This window comes from Lissotriton vulgaris, chromosome 1_1, assembly GCF_964263255.1.
Source record: "Lissotriton vulgaris chromosome 1_1, aLisVul1.2, whole genome shotgun sequence".
In the NCBI taxonomy this organism is placed as follows: Eukaryota; Metazoa; Chordata; class Amphibia; order Caudata; family Salamandridae; genus Lissotriton; species Lissotriton vulgaris.
The window spans coordinates 726419812-726444706 of record NC_141685.1 but is presented as its reverse complement, the minus strand read 5'-3'; the positions used below and the strand labels follow the sequence as shown (position 1 = coordinate 726444706).

Genomic DNA, 24895 nt, shown 5'->3' with positions numbered 1-24895 from the left:
GATGCCCGAGGGTAGCTACGCGCTTTATAAATCCCAACTCAACTCAACTCAACTCAATATTAAAGCATTGTCTTGGTGCTGAAGGCAGGCGCATCTTAAGTCACTTACCTCCTAGCCCTGTACACCACGCATCATCTTCGAATTACGACATAGATGTTTTTGATGAAGCTATTAAACAACTTGACAAGCTTTATATATATTAAAAAAAAGTTGTAGCACATCATAAATTTTTCAGCAGAGGTCAATTGGTAAATGAATCCATTTATGCTTTTGTCAACGACTTAAGAATTTTGGCATCCACATGTAATTATTCTACGTTTTATGACCGGATGGTGCGTGACCAACTGGTACATAAGGTTGCTGATGTCAAACTACAGGAAACACTACCAGCTGCTGAAGACCCTACATTAAATAAAGCCATTGATATAGCTCATCATTTTGAGGACATGAAACTTGATTTAAAAGAACTTGCAGAGAAAAAAGTTGCAGAAGTTCAGTTGGTTAAAAAGACTAATGTAAATGAGGGAATTTCTAACAAATTCAAGATTAAATCTTATTCCAATCAAGACAGGAAAGCATATGTTTGTTTTAAGTGTGGTATCCCTGGTCATTTAGCAAATGGTAAAAAATGTCCTGTCAATGATCAAATATGTAGATATTATAAAATGAAGGGGCATTACATTAGGATTTGTAGGAACAAGAGTAAATCCAAGAACAGTAGTGTTGATTTGAAAAAAACAACATCCTGAACAAGTTAAAGAAGTTGATTGTGATATCGAAGATGATGAATGTCTCTTAATAATAATAATAATAAAACCATTTGTAAAGCGCCTGGTTACTCAAAAAACAGTGTGTCCCCTAGCTGAATACTGCAAAGAAGCTCAAAGGAAGGAACACGGGTACGCCAAACATGGGCAAGGGAAGGGATAGGGATTAAGTACGTGGGAAAAGAAACGTTTTAAGTTTTCCCCGAAACCTGAATTCAGAGGGTTCCATGAGGAGCTCCAGTGGGAGCTCGTTCCAATACTTGGCAGCCAGGTATCTGAACGAATGTCTGACATAATATCGACAGACAAAATATCGAAATGCAAAAATATCGGAGCAAAAATATCGACAGCAAAAATATCGGAATCCTATCTTCATTAAGGTAAGTACAAAAATATCGAAAAAATAATATCGTAGTACAAAAATATCGGAATCAAAAATATCGTTTTTTTAAATGTATTAATAATAATGTAAAAATAATTTTAAAATACATATAATTTTACAAATATTAAATAAAAATATTAAAACAAAATTAAAACAAATACATATACATTTAAAATAAATAAAACACTTAATAATTTAATTTAATTTTATTTTTTTTAATGTTATTTATTTGATTTAATGTAATATTTTTTTGTTTTTACCCTGTACGCCTGTACCCCAAAAACCCAAAACTGACCCTGAACCCTAAAAATATCCCTGTACCCCAAAAACCCAAAACTGACCCTGAAACCTAAAAATACCCCTTTACCCAAAAAACTGAAAACTGACCCTTATCCCTAAAAATACCCCTTTACCCAAAAACTGAAAACTGACCCTGAACCCTAAAAATACCCCTTTACCCAAAAACTGAAAACTGACCCTGAACCCTAAAAATACCCCTTTACCCATGAACTGAAAACTGACCCTGAACCCTAAAAATACCCCTTTACCCATGAACTGAAAACTGACCCTGAACGCTAAAAATACCCCTTTACCCAAAAACTGAAAACTGACCCAGAACCCAAAAAATACCCCTTTACCCAAAAACTGAAAACTGACCCTGAACCCTAAAAATACTCCTTTACCCAAAATTAATTAATATTATTTAATTACCAATTAATTATTAATTAACAATAACAATAAAGTAAATATATTAGCACATTAGCTGTAATTAATCTAATTTTATAATTAATATTATTTTCCCCAATTAATTAATTAAGAATAACAAAAAATTATATATAAAAAATTACTATAATTAATGTAAATAAATAATTAATATTAATTAATTACCAACTAATTAATAATTATAAATATGTACAAAATTATATTAATTAATTAACTAATTAATATAAATTAATTTCCAATTAATTATTAATTAAAAAATGTACAAACATATATCAATTAATTAATTATTATTAAATTACTTCCCACCCTATTCCCCTATAAACCCAAAACCCGCTACAGAACATATTTATCAATTAATCAATTAATTAAAAAGAATTAAAAATTATTTCTCAATTAATTAATTAATAATTCCTACTAATTAATAATTAATTTAACATAATTAAATTACTTCCCACCTCATTCCCCTATAAACCCACAACCCGCTACAGTAGTAAAAGATAATATTTAATTAAATTACATTAAAAATAAATAATAAAACATAATAAATACAATATAATATACACTAAATTTATTTAAAAATTGATATTAGTAACATCGAAGTTATTTATTTCGATATTATTGACATCGATATTTAAAACTTCGATATTACTGATATCATACTAATATCGATATTAAGACTGTCGATATTACTTACCTTCGATATTTTGTCCCATCGATATTTAAACTTCGATATTTTTGTATATCGATATTTAAAAATCGATATTTTGTCTGTGTACCATCTGAACGAACAGCCGTATATGAAATGAACAGTACAAAAGATGCTCCTTATTGCACTTTTGTAATTGGAGATAAAAACGTAAGAGTTATGGCAGACTCTGGGGCTAGGCATACCTTAATTGGAGATGAATGGTTGAAAGGATTTCCAAATATAAGTTTATCTCCTCCTGACATCAAGTTAGTAGGTATGGCAGAAAAACCATAATGTATTGGGATTTTTCACATCTACCATAACTTTTAAGGGAAAGACTATTTCTTCAAAAGTATATGTTGCAAGAGAGGGTTCATGTCTCTTAGGTTGACCTCAGCAGAGAGATCTTATGATCACACTTGATCCTAACCATCCTGATCAAGTTCTTGGTTATTCGGATTTATTATTACACATTGATACAGATCTGGCTTATTAGTGGGAAAAACGCTTTTCTAGTGTATTTTCATCTTCGATATTAGGTCTTCTTAAAAATGTTGTTCACAAAATAATTTTGAAACATAACGCTATACCCAAAGTGTTGGAAATTCTGAAGAATGACAGGACACAGAAGATTGGAAGATAACTGTTTAATGACCATCCACTCTCCTCACTAGAGAACACACCAACATTCCACAGGGAGCTTCAGCATGGGAGAGTCCAACAGGGGCAGGGAGTGGGGGTGGACGGATTATACCAACAAGGCTAATTTTAACACATCTCCCTTTCTTATAATGAGGACTAACAAACATTAAGAAAGGATGCAGAGTGGCTACTGGTAGGCTGGACACGCCAGCAGGGGAACACAGGGGTACCTAGCAAAACAGGTTATATTTGCACATTTACAATGTTGTCAAAACTCCACCATTGACCATTTTCAAACTGTACCACATTTTTCAACACTTTAACAATCTTACTAGGAGAGTGAAACTTGCTGAGGGTAGTTCCCGACTTGGTGTTTCTTCTGGCTTGCGCCATGTCTCCCACCTCCCACTTTTGGACCTTCACTCCATGTTTTAGATCATACCATTGTTTGTACTTGGTTTGATGTTGTCTGACCTTCTCTCCTGCCTCCTCCCAATCTACTTCCCTGACATCACCCCCATTTAACCAACTGGGATTAAACTTGGTACATGGTTCCCTCCCACGTAAAGACACGAAAGGAGAGACCCCAGTTACTCTATTGGGTGATGTGTGATAAGCCCACAGACATTCCTTCAAAGAGTTTTCTACGTCATGTCCAATGATGGCAGCTAGCTGGATATTTTCCTTAATGACCCTATTTGCTCTCTCCACCAGGCCATTTGCTTTTGGGCAATAGAGGGCTGTGGTTTCATGCCTTATGCCTGAAATTTTCAGAAAATCCTGCATTTCCTCAGAGGTGAATTGTACCCCAATTGTCAGTGATTAATGTGGAAGGTATACCTTCCTCACAGAACACCTCTTTCAGGAATTGAATCACTGATTTGGTAGTGATGCTGTGCACAAACTTTTGCTTGATCCAGTGTGAAGTATAATCGATCAGAACCAACATGAATCTTTTCTGCACAACCTGATTCTGCATTGGTCTAATGATGTCCATTGCCAACTTGCTCCACGGCATGTTCGGAACACTTACTGGAGACAACGGAGATTTGTGTATCATTTTCGATTCATCACTTTTAGCACAAGCTCCACACTCTTTTACAACCTCTTCCGTCATGGCATCCATTTTAGGGAACCAGAAATTTGTTCTTACTCTTGCCTTGGTGGCACTGCGCCCAAGGTGGCCTTCATGCGCCAAGTCAATGACTCTCTTCCGTAATTCGTTGGGAGGTATCACTCTTTTATTGCGATAAAATTTTCCTCCAATGACACTTAATTCATTTCTGACCTCCTAAAATTCTTCCACTTCCGCTTCAACATCTTTCTTCTTGTTTGGCCATCCCTTCTTGACATGCTCTTTTAAGACACTAAGCTCTTTGTCCTCCTTCATTCCGTCTTCCCACTCCTTTTCCGTGATGGCAGGAAAATCCATCATCATTGTAGGACTGTCCAGAGCTTCCTCAGGTACTCCTTCCTCTGGTAAGGGTGATCTTGAAAGGAAATCTGCAATTGTATTTTCCTTGCCCGGCACATGTTCAATCTTGAAATTGAAGTGTTCCAGCCCTAGAATCCATCAGCTGATGCGCGGGGTGCAATTCTCCAGGCCTTTCACAGAGAATATAAACGTGAGGGGCTTGTGATCCGTCCGTATTGTGAACCTCAATCCCCATAGAAAAAAATTAAAATGCCTAACCGCCCAAAAACACGCCAAGGATTCTCGTTCGATTACCGAATAGTTATTTTCTGGTGGAGAGAGGCTCCTGGACGCGTAGGCAATAATCTTTTCTTCATTACCATTTTTCTGGACTAGAGTAGCACCCAACCCATAGTTTGAGGCATCAGTTGCAAGAATGGTTTTCTAAGTCGAATCAAATGTTCCAAGGGCAGGGGAGTTGATTAAATCTTCCTTCAAGGCATTCGCAATGGCCTCCTGCTCTTCGTTCCACTCAAACTCCTTGTTTTTCTTTAACATCTCTCTCAATGGTTTGCACTTAGCAGCAAAACTGTCCACATACTTTGATATGTATTCCATAAGTCCCAAAAAAGACTTGAGCTCATCCTTGTTTCTAGTGTTGGGAGCTTCTTTTACTGCTCGGATCAAGCTGCTCTTTGGTCTAAATCCTTCTTCCGAGATCGAATGGCCCAGGTATTCAACTTGTTTTCCTTTATTCTGCACTTTTCCTTCTTCACTGTTAGGCCCGCATCTGTGAGTCTTTGAAAGACTTGCCTCAATACACCATTGTGTTCTTCCATAGACCAATATACCATCTTGGAAGCACATAGTGCGTTCCACACCTTCCAGGATCTTCTGCATAGCTCTTTCAAAAATTGCAGAAGCAGATGCAAGGCCAAAGGGCATCCTTTTGAACATGAATGCTCCGAAAGGCGTGATGAACGCCGTGAGTGGCCTCGAATCTGGATGTAGTTCGATCTGGTGATACGCCATGGCTAGATCTATTACACTGAAATACCTCGCGGGGCCCATGGTGCTTAGCATTTCATTTATTACTGGCAAGGGATTTCTTTCTACCCACATACAGTCATTTAGGCTGCGCAAGTCCACACAGAGGCGGATGCCTTCACCATTGGATTTGGCCGCGAGGACTATCGGAGCCAACCACTCAGAACAGTCTATGGGTTGAATTATATCCAAATCACATAACTTGCGCAGCTCATTTTCTAGAGGCTCTTTCAGTTTAAGAGGCACTGTGCGCAGGCTGTGCACCACAGGTTTAGCATTATGCTTTAATTTAATCCTATGTTGAAAATTGTGCAAACATCCCAGTTCCTCTTTGAAAAGCTGTTTGAATTCATCACAAATCTTCTCCCCCCCCGGAAACTTCTCTGTGAGCAAAACTTGTTCAGCACTATTTGGGTCCAGTATGATTCCCAACTCCTTTTGGTGTACCCATCCTAAAAGATTAGAACCCGACTTCACTACATATACTGTCCCATAGGTTTTTCTATCCTTGAATTGTAGCTGCACATCCTTCATGCCCAAAAGGGGAATATTACCCTTGTTGTATCCTGAGGGGGAAATATTTGGTGTTTTCAGCTCACAAATCTTATTCTTGCCCGTGGAAACATAATCATTCTTATTTATTAACGTGAACGGAGAACAGGAATCTGCAAACATTTCAACTCGTTCATCATTAATTAATACATCACATTTTGGATAAATAGAATTCACAGTGTCGCTGACATCTTTTACTTGTAAAATAAATGTTTCCATTTTTTGTTCAATGCATTTCACTTCCTTACTTGCGGCCTTTTCTGTATTCCTTTCCTGATCTCCAGTGTGTAAATCTCCATCCCGACACACCCTGGCAAAATGCCCCCTTCTATTGCATTTCTTACAAGTGACATACCTGGCTGGGCATTGAAAGTAAGTGGCAAAATGGTTGTTGCTACCACACCGGTAACACTTAGGACCCTTATCTCTGTAATCTATCTTGGTGTTAGCATTTTCTTTAAACCTCATCTTATACACATCATTCCTGTCTTCTACATTATCAACAGTGGCCACTACCTCCCCATCTGGCTTCATTTCTTTTACGCACTTTGCTGTGTGTTCCACTGACTTGGCTATTTCAATAGCTTCCCTTAGCCCTGGATTTTTTGCCAATAGTTTCTCCTGAATGCGTGGATTATTTGTGCACCTCACCAGTTGGTCTCTTATTAAGGAGTCTGTGAGATCACCAAACTCACATAACTGTGTCAGTCCCCACAAAACTGCAATATAATTCTGTACTGACTCCTGTTTGCCTTGACACCTTTTAAAAAATTTGTGGCGCTCTAGAACCATATTGATTCTATCCCCAAAATGTTTTTCTAATTTCTCCATGGTCTGCACATACACATCAACCTCTCCAACAGCATTACCTTCCTGCTCTGGCACAGGTAGTGATTCAAACACTTTTCGCCCTTGTACACCCAAATTATGGAGCAGAATATATTGTTTTCTTACTGAATTGAACCTCTGTCCACCTATGGCTATAAGATACGACTCAAAAGGTTTCACCCATTCCTTCCAGCTAATCTCGGGTTCTCCTATGTCATTCAGAAAAGGCGGGGGTTGATTCATGCTTGCTGCTGCCATTTTGAAGAGGGAGGAGATGACCCAGAACTAATTTGACAGGAGGGACTAGAATGACACTTACAAGTACAAACTACACAGCTTTATAAGGTAGTAGCTGTTCTAGTACAGGAACATTTTCCAGCAGTACCCAACTACACAATAAAATGCAGAAAATAAGAAACGCTGCATAACAAAGTTACTATGGATGGGGGTGGGAGTTCCACTCTAAACCACGTAGCTCCCACTGTCTGTCAATGGCTTGCCGTTCCACAAGTCTCTTACTTGTATTTCTTCTCCTCGGACTCCGCTCTCTAAGTCCTTTGAGAATGTTCGCAAACGAAAACCTCGTCCTGACTGGAAAAGCCGCTCCATAGCTCCTGGTGCGCGGGCCGGATCAAAACACCGGATACAGCTGATTCTCTGAGGCTTATGACGGAAATGGGCGGCCCTGAGCTCCTGATGCCCATGCACGATTTGCTAGTCAGGAAACACTCGACAACCCGGCAGTCAGCTTCCTACCAGCTGACAATAGGATTGAAGCGCAGGCGCCAACCCGAGACACTAGTGCGTCAGCACCTGACAGAAAACCTTGACGTAGCACCAGGAAAACGTTCGCCGACAACCAGCTGCAGGTCCATATCAACGGACGTCGTCACTCTGCACTCTTCCGATATATCACACACCAACGATTCTCCCACAACAACAGCAGCTACGTGTGGGGTAAGCGGGTGCACTGTAAAGTTGATTCTTCCTCAGAGCACTTTTGCACGCGTCACCACCAACAGGGTCAGGCTTCCTCCGCTCACACATTTTTGACTTCCTTCAGGCTTTCGTCAACATACCATTTCTAACATCCTTTACAATAGATCTTGATCACGGGCCGCACTCCAAACCTTACCCGGTTCAAAAGCATCAACACGAATTGCCTCGCTCGATAAGACTCCTCTCGCACCTCCTGGCAAGACAAAGATAGTCCAGGTGCGGAGATATTTTACTTTATTCACATATCCTTCTTCACGTGTGGAGAGAGTATTCAAAGGGGAGATGGCCAATACTGCCCCCTGCGCAGTTCCGTCGCCAGGGTTGGAAATCCTGAAGAATGACAGGACACAGAAGATTGGAAGATAACTGTTTAATGACCATCCACTCTCCTCACTAGAGAACACACCAACATTCCACAGGGAGCTTCATCATGGGAGAGTCCAACAGGGGCAGGGAGTGGGGGTGGACGGATTATACCAACAAGGCTAATTGTAACACAAAGTTCATAAGGTCAGAAATGTTCCATTATACTTAAGAGATGCTGTCAAGAATGAACTAGAAAGATTGTGTCGTCTTGACATCATTGAAGAAATAGAATCTTCAGAGTGGTTGTCACCTGTTGTTGTCGCACATAAGCCTAACGGTCGAGTGAGATTGTGTGTGGATTTGAGAGATCTAAACAACAATGTCTGGGTAGACAGACATCCTCTGCCCAATATAAATGAAATGTTTGCTAAACTTAAAGGTGCCTCAGTGTTTTCTACACTTGATATATCGAATGCCTATCACCAGATAGCTCTCCATGAGGATAGCAAACATCTTACCTCGTTTATTATATCAGAAGGAGCTTTCAGGTACAAACGAATGCCCTTTGGGCTAACATCTATATCATCTGTATTCCAGAGATTAATGCATAACTTATTTAAGGACATAGACAATGTATTATATTTTCAAGACGACATTCTTGTCTTTGCATCTCATTCACAAGAACATACCAATATACTTCACCAAGTTTTGTGTATTTTACGAGATAATGGTTTGACATTGACAAAAGAAAAATGTAAGTTTGGAATGTCTTCTGTTGATTATTTAGGTCACTCTATAAACAAAAATGGTATTTCTCCTAAACAAAATCTTGTCAGAGCTATCGAACAAACTCCAGAATCTCACAATAAAGACCAACTTAGGTCTTTCCTCGATCTTGCGAAATATTACCCACAGTTCATACCTGTTTTTTTCTGACAAAACTGTATACATGAGATCCCTAAGGTAATAGAACCAATCATTTGTGTGGGATGACAATTGTACCAATGAATTTAAATATTTGAAATTATGTATTTCCTCTGCACCTGCTTTAGGCACATTTAACACAGCTCATGACTCTGTAATTGTTTCTGATGCTAGCAACAATGGAATTGGTGCTGTACTCATGCAGAATCAAAATGGTCATTTAGTGACAATTGCCTTTGCATCAAGACCATTAACAGGTGCTGAATGTAAATACTCCACTGTAGAAAATGAAACTAGCTGGTTGGTGGGGTATTGAATATTTACGTAAATATGTTTATGGCACTGTTTTCAAGGTAAGGACTGATCACCGTCCTCTTGTTGATTTGTTTACAACAAAAGGTTGTAGTAGAGCCATTTCTAGAGTGGCGAGATGGCAATACAAATTGCAAGATTTTCGTTTCAGAGTTGAATACATTCCAGGAGTAAAACACATTCTTGCTGATTTCTTGTCGAGACTGCCTGTTGCTGATGACAATGTTGTTGAGGAAGATGATGATTTGGAAAAAGTTGTTTCTATTTGCGAGGTGTCTAAGGTATGCATACAAGAGAGTCAGTGGAGAGTTGCATTCGACAATGATCTCGTCATGAAAGAGGTTATTGGCTACAGTCATTCGGCATGGCCTAGAAAGGTTGATATTTCAGAAAATATTCTTCCTTTCTTTCATGTTGCCCATGAATTAACAGTACATAGTGATGTTTTAATGAGAGGTTTACAACTGGTGGTACCGATTGAATTTCAGCACACCATTCTTGATATGGCGCATGAAGGGCATCCTGGTATGACTAGTATGAAAAGGAGAATTAGAAGCGAATTTTGGTGCCCAGCAATGGATAAATGTGTAGAACATAAAGTCAGAGATTGTTTAGAGTGTTCCATTAGTGATAAATCCCCAAAAACTATTTCTTATGAACACCTGCCTGTTTCCAGATTGTCACGTGTATGGCAATATGTATCTCTTGACATAGCTGGTCCGATTTCTTTGGGCCATAATCCTGTCTTTGCCATAATTCTTATTGATCAGGTATCTCAATGGCCTGAGATTAAATCTGTTCCTCACGTTACATCAAATATTGTAATCCAATTTTTGAATGATATTTTTGAAAGAGAAGGTTTTCCCGAATCACTTCATACCAACAATGGGGTACAATTGACATCCACCAAAATGAAACCTTTTCTGGACAATCATGGTATAGTTCATGAACGCTCATCTATTTACTACCCTCAGAGTAATGGTATTGTTGAAAGGGTGTATCAAAGTGTTCAAAGAAGGCTTACAATTAGCTGTTTCTAATGGTAAAAATTGCAACCGAGCCATCAAAGAGGTTCTTTGGAGTCATAGAAATACTCCTAGATCTATTGGAGATTCATCACCTTTTGAAAAAATGAGGGGAAGAAAGTATGTATGTAACATGAGTCAAGCATGGATGTGAGATCTATTATATAATGGTCGATCTACTCAAGATCAGGAACGTAGGGATGTGGTTGCTCCTGTGAAGATTAATGATTGGGTTCATGTTAAGAAAGGTAGAATTGTGATGTCTGGTGAATCCCGGTTTTCTTCGCCTTCGAAGGTGGTCAGAGTTGGTCGTTAAATGGTTGAACTTTCTGATGGGAATGTTTGGAGTCTGTCCAAAGTTGTGAAAATTCCTGATGTGGTTGTCGCATGATGATAATACTGCTGATTCGTCAATTGCCATATCTCCTAAAATTTCTCACAATGGAACAAATTGGCACAAATTTGTTCCTCAACAGTCTGACATTCCAGTTAAGTATCCAGTACAAAGGCAACGTCAACGTCCGATCTGGTGTAAAGATTATCATTTGGATTAATCCAGTTTTCATGCATTTTCTATACAAGATATATGTTTGTATCTATGTATTGTTTTATTATATCTGTTCCTTATTGTAGTTGTCATATTTTGCTAATATATTGAGGTGCTATTTCTCTGTTTATGAAGGGGAATGTGTGGTGTCTTCCTGTTCACTTGGAATCTAGAATACAGGCCGTGTTCTAGATTCTAAGACGGACGGATTGACCCAGGCTTAATAGATGTAGTGTTAACTAGTTGCTCTAAAGAATAAAGCAACTTACTTTATAATATCTGCGTGCTGTCACCCTGAACAACGTGAACTCTACAAATACATTTGTGTGAATCGTGCAAATCTATTAAATTATTTCATAGACCACAATCAATTATAATGCCATATTCAAATTTTCATGGACGGTATACATATATGATTCAGACATAAATCTAGTCGGATACAGAACTAGTTTAAAAGTTGTTGTTCCGCATATAAAAAAGAATAATTTTAATGACACAGAAAAAAATGATAATTCAACAAATACACATAAAAAACATTCCCAATGTAGTTGGAAGGCATGTTTTTCAAAAACTGCGTTATACTTTTAATTCAACTCCCAACTCACATATGGGTAAATACCAAGCAGTGTAATCTTTAGTTTAACCCAACCGATTCAATCAATAGGTTGGTTTTAGTGTACCAAAATGTGTATGCACAAAAAAGGTTAAACGCAAGAACAGCTTGAATAAACAATTCTTTGGGCAGGGAAAAAGGTCTACATGTTTCGAACACCTTCATTCATTCAGGGGGGTTCTCCTCAGGACCTGGAACCGAAACAGAACTAAAAGAGAAAAGAGGACAGATAGTGCTTGTGTTATAACTTGCAACATCAAACGTTCCAGGTGCACTCCCTATATACCTCCACTAGTTATTTAGCTTGTCAGAGATTAGCCTATATCTGCCTTAGTCAAGAATCTCCTAGTTATTCCACATTGGGAAATACATTGAAAGTAATCAACAGCAAGGCAGGAGAAGAAGGAAAAGGAACAGTATATGTCTGTTGTGCTAAAAGAAAGCATGAAATGTCATGTCAATATGGTCAAAAACATACTTTGTGCTCTATTTGTAAATGGATGATAGGACCAGTTTTGTGGCACTGTTATTCTGCAAAGGAAACAAAGGACTGGTTCACAGAAATTGATCTCAACCAAAATATATGTCACCCAAAAACAAAAAGGGGCGCTCCTGAGCTGCTGTATTGCAGAAAAACTTCACCTGGCTCTTGTTGCCCTTCAAGTACACACCAGGCAAGTAGACAAGTGGAGTTCAAGACTATATAAGTTGGGATTGAGTGCCTCACAGACACAATGGTGTCCCTATCGATCGAATGCACAGTCAAACCAGGTGCGCTGTACCACCAAAGAGTAAGCATCCAATCGAAAAGTAGAAGCCAAACTGAGAAAACTGGAAGCTGCAGACATAATCGAAAGGGTGGAGGGTCCCATGCCATGAGGTCTGCGTATGTGAAGACATGAGGCTACCAAACGTGGCCATAAAGAGAGAGCAGCACCTCATGTCCAGAGTCAATATCATCACAAGGGAGATAATTGGAATTGTATGGGTTTTTAAAGCAGACCTTCAATCTGGCTAGCACAAATAGCTGCTCCACCGTGCCTCATGCTACATAGCCGCTTTTTCTGAAGTTTTTTAGAACACAAATAAGGATGTACTCACAAGGCTCCCAGGGGTCATCACCATAAGTGATGATGTACTTGTGTACACCAGCTCCAAAGATGAGCACAAATAAAGGTTGAGGAATGTGCTGCAGAGGCTAGAAGACAGCGGGTGGATAATGCACTGAGAAAAATGTGAGTTCCTTAGCAACTGCTTCAGTTCTTTGGGGTACCTCTTCTCAGCCGAAAGAGTTACCCTGATGCAGATACAGTGCAGGGTGGTGTCTGCTCCTTCATGTGTGTCTGAGGTTCAAAGTTTTCTTGGTATGGTGAGGTACTTTGGGCAGTTCATCAACAACCTCAGAAATACTGACCCTGCCTCTGTGTTACCTCACAAAAAACAACACCAACTGTAATTGGGGGCCACAGCTGGAAGGGGCTTCAGAAAAGATGCCCTATAAGAAGACACAAAAGTAGGTATTTTGAGCCAAAAAAGGCCACCGAGTGTCTGTTGATGCCAGCCCCACTGGCCTGGGAGCTGTCCCTGCCCAAGAACAGGTGTGTAGAGAGTGGGTCCCAGTGGCATACACTAGTAGAGCTCTGACCTCAACCGAGCAACACCATTTGCAAATCAAGCATGAAGCCATTATGATCCACTGGGGGGTGCAGTCACTTTCACATCTATGTCTACGGCAATCTGTTTGCAGTTCATACAGAACATAAACCCTTAATGTTACTGTTTCAGGTTTGGGTGTCCAAACCTCTGATTAAGAAACAGGTACTCCAGCTCCAGGAATGCTCCTTTAAGGTAGAGTACAAGCTGGCTTTCCAAAATCCTGCTGATTACTTTCCCTAGCATCCAAGGGCCATGACTCCACAAGAAGAGTGTATAGCCCGCGAAACAGGAGAACATGTCAGCTATGTCCTGGAGCAATCCATGCCAAGGCCAACGATGCTGAAAGAGATTACAGTTGCCATTCTACAGGATTATTGCCTGCAGTTGGTTATTAGTGTGCTTACATCAAGTCAGTGGGAGGAATTCAAGTCTCACTGGGTGCTAGAGAAAGACAACAATGGGAATTTATTAAGATGTCACGGAATTGTTTGACAACATCGCATGCAAAGTAAAGTTCCATGTGGCTAAAACTGATATAAATTTACTTTTGAATTCCAGAGATTTTTCACAGATGCTGTTGTATTGCCGTTTCGCCATCACAAGAAAACTGTAGGCTTTCATGGTGCCCAATTAATGAAACAAAATGATTCGAAATGTTTAGCCTGTTCACAAAGATTTAGCTACGAGTAAGTGGATTTCACTCTGGTGGTGCTAATACTAACAGTTAGTCAGGATTCCTCGTGGCTTAAACCTGGCTCACTTCATGAATTTAGGAGTAAGACAGGAGTATTACAAGGGTAAGTCACTGCAAAACATTTGTGAATCCTGCCCATTATGTTATTCATTATGAGGTATTTCTGTACTTACGTGTGCATTGTGGCACATCTCTTGACCATTCCCCATTAAAGCAAGTCAGCATTCTCGCCCCTCTCAAAACATAACCCTCATCGCATATATACTCAATAGATGAGTTAAAACTATATTCATTTTTCACATCGCCAACAACTTTTCCATGAGGAACCGATGGTGGTCCAGAGCAGATAGGAGGAGCTGAATGAAAATAAAGAAAAGCATAGCGCATTAGCATGCATCAGGATTTATACAGAAAGATTTGAGGCAAACAACAATACTACATTATTTTTCTGGCAAAACCAAATCAATCTCTATGTAAGTTATAAGAGTCAATCAGCTCGATTCATGAAGCTCAATAGAGCTCGCAAAGGGCCAGATTCTGAGAATCTGGCCCTTTGCGAGTGCGAGTTTTGCATTTGGGATTCATCATCCCAAATGCAAAAATCGCTATTTGCGATATCGCATATTTGCGAGGAATTGGATTTAAGGAATCTCTATTAGAGATTCCTTAAATGCAATTCATGAACCAATTTGAAATTGAGAATTCGCAATATTTAGTCGCTATTTACCACGAAGTCTGACTTCGTGGTAAATAGCGAAAAAGTAGAAAAAAACACTTTAGTGCATTTTTCTCTGTTGCATGTTACACACACACATGTCCTTTGGACATGTGTGTGCGCAACACCTGTGTAAATTTGCATTTCAGGGGTGCTACAGGGTGTCCTTTGGACACCCCTGGCACCCTTGAAATCGCTATCTTATTTGCGATTAGCTAATTGCTAATCGCAAATAAGGAATACTCCCCATTCATTCCTATGGGCGTTTAGGCCCATAGGAATGAATGGGGAGTTATTCCTTATTTGCGATTAGCAATTTGCTAATCGCAAATAAGGAATGTGTAGGAATCGCATATTATTTTTCGATTCCTACATGAATCCCGTTTTGCGAGTCTGTAATAGCGATTCCTTACGAATCGCTATTATAGACTCACAAAACGGGTCTTTGATGAATCTACCTGTAAATCCTGGCAGGCGAAATTAGCTCACATAATGTACTGAAACTCACCAAATCATGGAGAATCTCTTGTAGTGTCTGTAATCATCATGTTACCATCATGGGGAAAAAACCACCCCCCAAAAGCACGGCCAACTCCTGCCACAAACGACCATGGCATAAACTCATCTCCGGAGACCTCATCAACCATCTAGGTGAATTCCACCTCCCCGAAGAGAATAGGGATATTAATACAGTCTACGCCGCCTTCCGCGATTGGATAGTCACAGGGCTCGATGCCTTAATTCCGCCCAAATTGACCAAAGCACGCAGCTCCCCCTCTAACCCATGGTACAACGATGCACTTAAAATGCTACGGAAAGAGTGCAAAAAAGCCGAACGCGAATGGAGGAAAGAATACTTAGATACTAACAAAACCCTCTATCTATCTAAACTTCGCATCTACCACAAGGCGATTCGCACTACTCGAGCCTCTTTTTACGCAAAGGAAATCGAAAGTAGTTCCAACCCTACCAAAACCATCTTCAACCTAGTTCAAAACCTCCAGAATATCCCCAATCCAGGCTCCTGCATCACCTCCCTGAAACAATGCGAGGACCTTGCCACCTTTTTCACAGAAAAAGTAAGGAAGATCTATGCGTCCTTTCCACAGGACGATGCTGCACACCACAGCATCCCCCATTCAACGGCAGAGACTTCTAAACTGCTAAGAATACCTGATATATCCCTGGACGACCTCGCTAAACTATGTAGACAGGTCAAGTCTGGTTCCCCAGCAGACCCCATGCGTCCGTCCAAATTCTTGGAATCACTTGACTTCTTTCTCCCCCCGCTTGCCAAAATACTCAATCTTTCCTTTTCTTCAGCGGTGGTCCCCACTTGCTGGAAATCTGCCTGGGTCTCACCCATCATAAAAAAACCCGGATTGGATCCCAATAAACCTGAAAATTTTCGACCTATTTCCCTGCTCCCCTGGACGTCGAAATTAGCTGAGGCTCACGTCAACAAAATATTATCCCTCCACATGCAGCAAAACCATGTCCTGGACCCCTCCCAAAACGGCTTCAGACCAGGTCACAGCACTGAGTCGGCCCTGCTAACCACCACGGAGCACCTTCGAGGAATCCTAGACGCCGGTCAGAGTGCCGCGCTGATCCTGCTGGACCTCAGCGCGGCCTTTGACACGGTCTCACACAACATCTTGCTGAAACGTCTTGAGGCCATTGGGATTGGCGAGTTAGCCCTTGATTGGTTCCAGTCCTTCCTCAAGGACAGATCCTTCCAAGTCTCCGCACCTCCCTACATCTCTCAACCCCACTCCATCGGGCAAGGAGTCCCCCAGGGGTCGGCGCTTAGCCCATCCTTATTCAACCTATACGTTCAGCCTCTCGCAGTGGTGGCAAAAGAGTGGGACCTTACGCTGGTGTCGTACGCTGACGACACCCAGCTGGTCATCACACTCTCTGAAGGTCCCTCACCTTCGGCAACTAAATTTAGAGATGGCCTCGCGGCAGTCGCACAGTGGATGACACTCAACTGCCTGCAGCTGAATGCAGGGAAAACGGAGGTCCTCCTCCTGGGAAAAAACCCTAAACTTTGGAACAATCATTGGTGGCCCTCTGTGCTTGGCCCCACTCCCGTGCCAAAAGAAGCTGTCAAAAACCTAGGAGTCTGGCTCGACCCCGCCCTAAACTTTCAGTCCCACACAAAGAAAGTGGCAGCCACATGTGTGGGTCTCATGAGGAGCCTCCACCCCATACTCGGATTCTTCAACTCCAAAACCCGTCAACTCATCATGCAAGCCATGATTCTTGCCCGGCTAGATTACGCCAATGTTTTGCTCTTAGGAGCAAACAAAGCGGAACTTACAAGACTGCAGCGTATCCAGAACTCGGCCGCCAGAGCTGTGGTTGGTCTCCCACGCAGGTGCTCTGCCAGAACCACCATTCGCAATTTGCACTGGCTGCCTGTGGAATCTCGGATCCATTTTAAAGCCCTGACCACGGCTTTTAAGATTCTCAAAGCCGACTGCCCTGAACTCCTACGCCCACTTCTGACACCATACACGCCCCAGCGCAACTTGCGTTCTTTGGGACAACACCTCGTGATGATCCCTCGAACTAAGCTCTGTAGACAGGGTGGACGTTCCTTCAAAGTCCTAGGAGCTAAGCTATGGAACTCACTGCCTCCACACATCCGTGCCCAAACCAATCTGATCGCTTTCCGGAAAGCACTTAAGACCCACCTCTTCTCTGCCATTTAATTCCTTTGGTTCCCCCTCTCCCCTCTGGTATTGGTTAGGTCAGCGCCGGGACGCTCCGTTGCTGGGGCAGCTGTTTGCGCTTAACAAATTATATAACATAAAACATCGTGTGGGATATGGATGTGAATGGACCAAGATTGGACATTTCCACAGTATCTCAAATATATATATATATATTTTATAATTATTTTTATAAAGTATAAAATCACGTTTGGTCGTACAGAGGGCTAGCCAAGAATGAATAGTAGTTGTTTATACATTGGTGTTTATATAGCTCTCCTTACTGTTCGTATTTTGAGAGTGAAAGAAAGGAAAGAAGGAAAGGACAGAAAAATTAGTCGTGAGATAAAAGAGGAATAGGGCAGAAACGGAGAAAGGAGTATTCGTGATGATCATTTCTAAGGTATACATGGATGGAGCAAAGTCTAGCCATAGCAGGCAAATCCCAGGAAAGCAACAGCAGTATAGGGGCACTGAACATATTCCCACAATTATAAGATGTCCATCCAAGCAACACAACGTCAGACAACTACACAAATACACATAATTATGTTATTCTCCAGGCAGAGCAACATTGAGGAGTTGTTTTCCTTATTTTTATTTTTGTGTCATATATTTAGAAAATAATGATAATAATAAATGTACCACCTTGCCATGGACTGACCTTTTGGCTTTGAAAATGCTCCTTCATTATGCAAAGCACCATTATTTCTAATTGTGTTTACATCACCTACTTCATTTTCCTCTCTCCCTTACTTCACACAAACGTCGTTATGCTTTGTAGTATAGTATTTTTTATTTTGTTTATTTACCTAAAAAGGTTATTTTCCCCCTATTCACCAGACAATACCTATCCCTCATCACTTTTTTGACTATGCCACCTCCTCCTGGCCTCGTCAAACTATTGCTTTTCCTGCTTTCAGTCGATATAATAAATACTACTGCGAAGGTGCTTACTTAATCTTTGATCACTGAGTCCTTGCTCATTTAGGTCTAGCCTAAATACAGCTTCCACTGACAGGTTACAGCTATTTTTATTACAAAATACATATATCAAAATATGCAAGATACACATACATTCAGATACATATACAAAAAATACGTTTTGGATACATTCCCTTTCAGCCGTTGGTTACCACAGATCAGCTAACCAGGGCTAGATATAATTAATTGTCTAAAAATTCCAGAAGTTCTACACCTTGACACTGACAATAATTTTTTGCAGCAAAGACATTTGTAAAGTTTGGTGTGGTTAAAAATCCTCTATCAGGAGCTTATGCGTAATCAGTTTTATTAATAAACTAGCTGCACCCGGCCACGCGTTGCTGTGGCTCAGTCTGGTAAAATGGAATAGAAAGAAAAGAGAAAGCACACGTTTCTAATATGTTTAATTTCACAATGCTTGTGGGTATACAATATTCTTTGTTGTTTTATTGTATGTCCAGATATAGAGATTGTGTGGTTTGCCGACTCTAGAAGACGCAACATATAATTGTCCATTTAAGAAGCGATCGGTGCCTAGATCTAAACTGCACAATTGTAAAGATTGGCCCTGAGCTTTGATGATGCTGATTGCAAAAGCTAATCTAATTGGGAATTGCAATCTCTTAAATTGAAATGGCATATCCGTTAGAATCATCTTTGAAAGGTCCTGTCAAGATTGTTGTCAATAACTGTTATTTTATAAAAGGAATATTCACATATGTGAATTTCTATGTCTACTTTGAACTAATAAATGAATACATAATGACTATTATTATTTTCATTTTTCCAGAAAAAGTACCTGCAGATCATGGGTTCGCACCCATGATTATCACATAACCAGCTCTTGTCTTGCATGAGAAAAAATCATCTGCAGGTCGAGGGATTGCACCCATGGGCTTCACCAAGGTTGCACACCTATCCACTGGTCTACGTGGCCACAAGTGACACCAGCTTAATTAATGATCTGAATACTAATCACATTAAAAAAAGAGAACTGTGACCAGGTGCCTTTTATCTGTCAAAGGTGTGACATCTATATAATAGTAGGTATATAAAAACACACGAGTATTAGAATCCAACATTGTGTACATAAAAACACGTGCGTATTCGAATCCAACGTTGTGTCAAACTTTCAAAGCAATCAGTGAAGAACTTTTGGAGATCTTAGATTTGTTAGGTATATAAAAACACACGCGTATTCAAATCCAATGTTTTGTTTATAAAAACACGCGCGTATTCGAATCTGCGCGTATTTGAATCTAACGTTGTGTCAAAATTTAAAAGCAATCAGTGAAGAACTTTCAGAGATTTAAGATTTTGAACAAACGAACATTTAAATTTTTATTTATATAGATGCTCAAAATACCTTGCACAAAAAAAGAAGCCTGTGAAATCTCTTGGATTGTCACTGAAGGATCATATTGAATCTGCATATAACAGTAATTACCTGCTTAATATTCCACACAATTAAAAATAGTAATGGTGAATCTGGTGTAATTAATGCATGCATACTATCAAAGGATATAAATGCAGTTAATCCTTCAGGGCAGATGTTTAACCCTTATGTCAAAAGATAGCCAATCACCTGAAAACATTAAAGTCATTAAAGCTGAGGCAGGAGCAGAGCTAACAGATCTCCTGGCCATTCAGGTTGTCCCCTACGGCTCTATACTAATCTATGTTACAAAGATGTATTAGAAGCCAGCTCTCAATAAATCACTAACTCTCTGAGCTGGTCCTAAACTGTCTGCACAACATCTGACCCTCTATGCTCTATCAATCATCACTCCACTAGAAGTATGCATGACTAGTGAATAGATTCTCATTAAAAACGTTGAAGACTGATTGTTTACAGAATTGTGTAGGAAGTTTGAAGATCTGCTGGCCCCTATCTTGTTATTGGTTCACCAAAAAGGGACGAAAATAGCTAAAATTCCAAGCTTGCTGATGATGCCAAAACATAATCATTTTCCCTAAGTAGCGGTATAGACCAGAGACTATGATGTAAATCTTATTTCTGACATTCCATAAACATAAAATGTATGTAGATGGAAATCTCTCTACAAGATGTCTGGCCAATTCTAATCTCCCTGCCTGAAGTCAACTGCAAAACACAAATTGTTTCTGGGTTAAAGTACTGTAAACCGTGCTGTTGAACCTTGCCCTAGTTTTAGGGTCAGCCCTATAGTTTTGGCGTATGTTGCAGAACCTGTTTTTGTTGCCAATGTGACTCCGTGCACTTTTTCCCTGCTAACCAGTGGTAAAGTGCTTGTGCTCTCCCCTTAAACATTGTAAAATTGATATCTACCTGATTGGCACATTTAATTTTCTTGTGAAACACTAGCAAATTGTACTACATGTACCCAAGGCTTGTAAATGAAGTACTACATGTGGGCTGCAGTACTCATTGTGCTACTCAGTAATGTAGCACTATAAAACATGCCTACAGGTAATTCATGAAGCCTGTATGTACTGTTTTAAAAATGGCGTTTTGACCTCCCAAATAAATCCTTTTACCAGACATACATCTTCCTTTCTTAATACTTAGAAGTCACCTCTAAGGTATGCCATATCAGTCCATAGTGTAGATTGCACAATATTAACAATGAAGGACATGTGGGTTTAAGTTTTGTTTGTCCTGGCAGTGCAAACATCCGAAAGTAGTTTTTCACTGGTATAAGGTTACTTCACCCTTAGACTACCATGGGTTACCTTACTACACTTAATAAGTGGCAACTTCAGATTGGGAGCAGATAGGAAAATATTTCCCACACTCAAATGTTTTTAATTTAAAATCCTCTTTACTGGTGTAGTCAAATCAAATCAATCAAAACCAACTTCATTCGGTTTTTCATAGTTGTAGAAATACCATAAAAGTTTATAAAATACATTTTGTGTACTTTCTCAATTAAAAATCAATTAAAATTAGTTATTAGCTATACAATAAAAACACAATTTACATTTCAATCACAATTCGTAAAAAATATGACCATGGCGTAACATACAATTTTACGATAGTTTCATCATTCCTCTAATGAATAAAAAATGACTCATTTTTGTCAATTCAAGCGATGGCGAATACAGAATTAAAAAAAACACGCCAATGCTTTTGCTATTCTTTCATTTTCGAGGTACTGAAGTGCCAGATATGCTGAACGACATTGGCGCAGGCCCCAGTTTCTTAAAATGTGCAATATCTAACGCCTTCGCGGTGTAACGTAAAATTTACAAAAGAGTGTTACGTGTATAGTCGATTGTATCGAAACAGAATTACAGGGGCATGGGAACATTTTTTTGGTGACCAGTCATTTTGAGAGGGAAAAGATACCATTTGTTGGAACATGTTAAGTCTGAATCGTGTCAACAACAGTTTTTCGAACTGGCTTAGTTTGTACAACAAATACGGTTCAATAGAAAACACAGTCTGAGCTAGTAAACCCTGTTGGACAGAGGGTTTCCCTATCTCTTTTAGCAAGCGAAGCTGCCCCAAATGTGCCAGGCATGCTTTTTTCAAATCTGCCTTTGAGATCTCCCATATTGTTATTGGTTTAGCAAAGAATTTTTCGTATCCTAGGTCTGTTAGTAGAGCCTTGACATATGCCAGCCACTTTATCTTCCCACAGTGGTCGAGAGTCTTAATATCTTGGACAATTGCTCTTGTTAGGTGACATTGTTCAGTTGCCCAGATTCGGCGCCACAACATTACCGGTTGGATTTTAATAATGTCTGATATATAGTCTATGCCCAGCTCTAAATGGTATCCATATGTGGAAGAGCTCCTTGGTACTGCAAGTAAATATCTAACAAAGGAATTTTCAACTTTTTGCAGGTTGTCCACATTTGCCAGACCCCATATCCCAGCCCCGTACGTGGCAGTGCTGACACATTTTACGTTATATATTTTCAGCAATTCTAATGGAGGTCTCTTGCCTAATTTTTGTGCGAACGATTTTAATGCTGAGGTAGCTCTTAGAAAAGACAGCTTTCTTGCGCTGATTGCTGCCTTCCATTTAAATTTATCATCGATTACGATACCCAGAAATGGATATGTAGCAGTTCGATCCAGTGCCTCCCCATTCACATATATAGTTTTGATCTTTGCTGTTTTTTTCCCTGCATGCATTGTGTACGTTTTTTTTACATTCAGGGTGAGGTTTAAACTTGTCATAAAGGCACAGTATTTGTCTAGTGCTCGCTGTAACCCAACCAGTGTTCTTGCTAGAATAACCGCGTCGTCTGCATATAACAAAGCTGGTATCTGCCGGCGACCGATTGAAGGGAGATCTTTACTTCCCTCAAGCATAGCAATCTCTAGCCCATTTGTGGATAGCGTGATGTAGTCAGGTTTTGAGTTACTATTCTGAAAATGCCACTTGTTTGTTGGAAAGTTGTCATTGCCCTGGCAAAGTCAAATGTGTCTTTCTTCTTTTGTCAATGGTCACATGACTATCTCTCCTTTAGTGAGTTGTTGTTTCCTTCCAGAATTGGGACAAAGGGGGATTAGGACATAAAGCATGCCTACAAACCAGCCACAAAGCCTGTATGTGCAGTTTTAAAACTGGCGTTTCGACCTGTCAAATAAATCACCTTCCTTTATAATACTTATAAGTCACCACTAAAGTATGCCCTAACAGCCTAAAATTCTGCCACTCAGCTACCCTCCCTGCTTGGCTAGCCTCTGCCAGGCTGAGCCAAGCTGTCTTAATGAGGTGTGAAGTAGCCTGCTAGAGAAAACAATGGGTTTCCTGTGGGTGGATAACTGCAGCTGCAGATGCTACAGGCAGGAAGGGGCATAGAATGAACAAACTGGTCTTTAAAAGGAGAATGATACTTTAAGCGCACCTCCAGCCACACAGGACCCTGTGTAATTAAATTAAGGAAGGGGATGGTGGGGGAGTGTGTTGGCTTAGTCTGATCTCACCTCCAAGGATAGACATTCTCCACTTTAGATTTTAGAAGACTAGTGCTTTCTGGGACAATAATATGCCACACTTTGGAGGAAGTAGTCATACCTGAATGTGACCCCCCCCCCCGGATCCCATTGGTCCGGGGTGCCCCCTTGCATGACAGCCAGTAACACTCCATAAGTACGGAAGAGTTGGCGAGCAACTCAGATCCGCTGTCTGAAACTAAAAAGGAGGAGAAGGACTGCCCTAAGGAAACTTAATCTATTCTGCACTAAAAAGGTATGCAATCTGAAGGACTGCACCTTCTGCACATTCTGGGACTACAGCACTAAGGACTTTGCCTTGCCTTTGAAGGATTTGGCTATGTGCATTGTGGGAATTGTAGTCCCAACTCCCAAGGACCAGATCAGATATTCTAGACCCCTGGACTGGTGTTGTGGACACTTTAAACCCTCAAAGAGACCTTCTGGAAGAAGATCCAGAAGTTTGGGAACTTTTTGGTACAAAGCTCAATAAGGCACCGACTCAACTTTGAGAGTCAAGCTGACAACCTTCAATGCACCCAGGGATGGATTTCAGGTTCATCCCGCTGACAGCTCCGGAGCTCCAGACTTCCAGGATTTCACTGGGGCCTCAGGGAAACTCAAGCTGATGAACCCTCAGCGAATCCGGCCTGAAGAGGAGCCTCGTTCTACATTGAGAGCAAACCCCCGGAAAAACAACAAGGACAAATACAATTTTAACAGAGGCCTCCAGCTTAATGTATCTGAGCAGGGCTCTATCGCAGTTGGCCTCAAACTTTGTCTTTGTCCTGATCAAGCGCAACAAGATGTCTCAATTTGACTCTATATAATTTTACCCCCTTTTGTACCGCCTTTGGCCGCCAAAAGTGTGGCAGGGTATGCTCAGACATGAGTCCCTTGCTCACTTTGCCACTGGATTCAAGCAAGCCGGGCTGAAGACGGCTGGAATGCCAGAAACCGGTCCCCGGAAGCTTGTTTCCGGTCCAGGGAAGACATGGCTTGGCAGTTCGGACTGGACTGTTCCCATGAGGCACAGGGTCAGACTGATTTGCATATAGCCATGTCTGAACTGGGGTGGCAGAGTGGGCTAAAGAACGGTGATGGATTAAATCCAGATCTTTTGACTGGGTGTGAGTGTCTGATTGATTCAGATGCTCCGTCCATCACCACCCCCTTTTGTACCGCCTTTGGCCGCCAGAAGTGTGCAGGGTATGCTCAGACGTGAGTCCCTTGCTCACTTTGCCACTGGATTCAAGCAAGCCGGGCTGAAGACGGCTGGAATGCCAGAAACCGGTCAATAACCACCCTCTTTTGTACCGTCTATATATTTTAAGCACTAGAAAGTGTTATTCTGTAAAAAAATTCATATCTCCGTTTCCCTACCGGCCGTTTTGACATTTTGGCCTCTATTTATTCATTAAAATATA

The 24895-nt window shown here is 40.5% G+C and overlaps 1 protein-coding gene across 6 annotated transcripts in view; it reads right to left on the bottom strand.

Moving 5' to 3' along the window:
- LOC147747718 (complement factor H-related protein 3-like) overlaps nt 1–24895 on the bottom strand; it is a 966023-nt gene that overhangs the window by 250735 nt on the left and 690393 nt on the right. For 5 of the 6 annotated variants that reach the window (XM_086955193.1, XM_086955216.1, XM_086955225.1 and 2 more), the window contains one exon: nt 14293–14475. The exons of the other annotated variant lie outside the window; for it this stretch is intronic. In XM_086955193.1, the coding sequence (XP_086811319.1) occupies nt 14293–14475 (183 nt within the window). The remainder of the gene's footprint in view (nt 1–14292; nt 14476–24895) is intronic. 6 annotated transcript variants of the gene reach the window in all.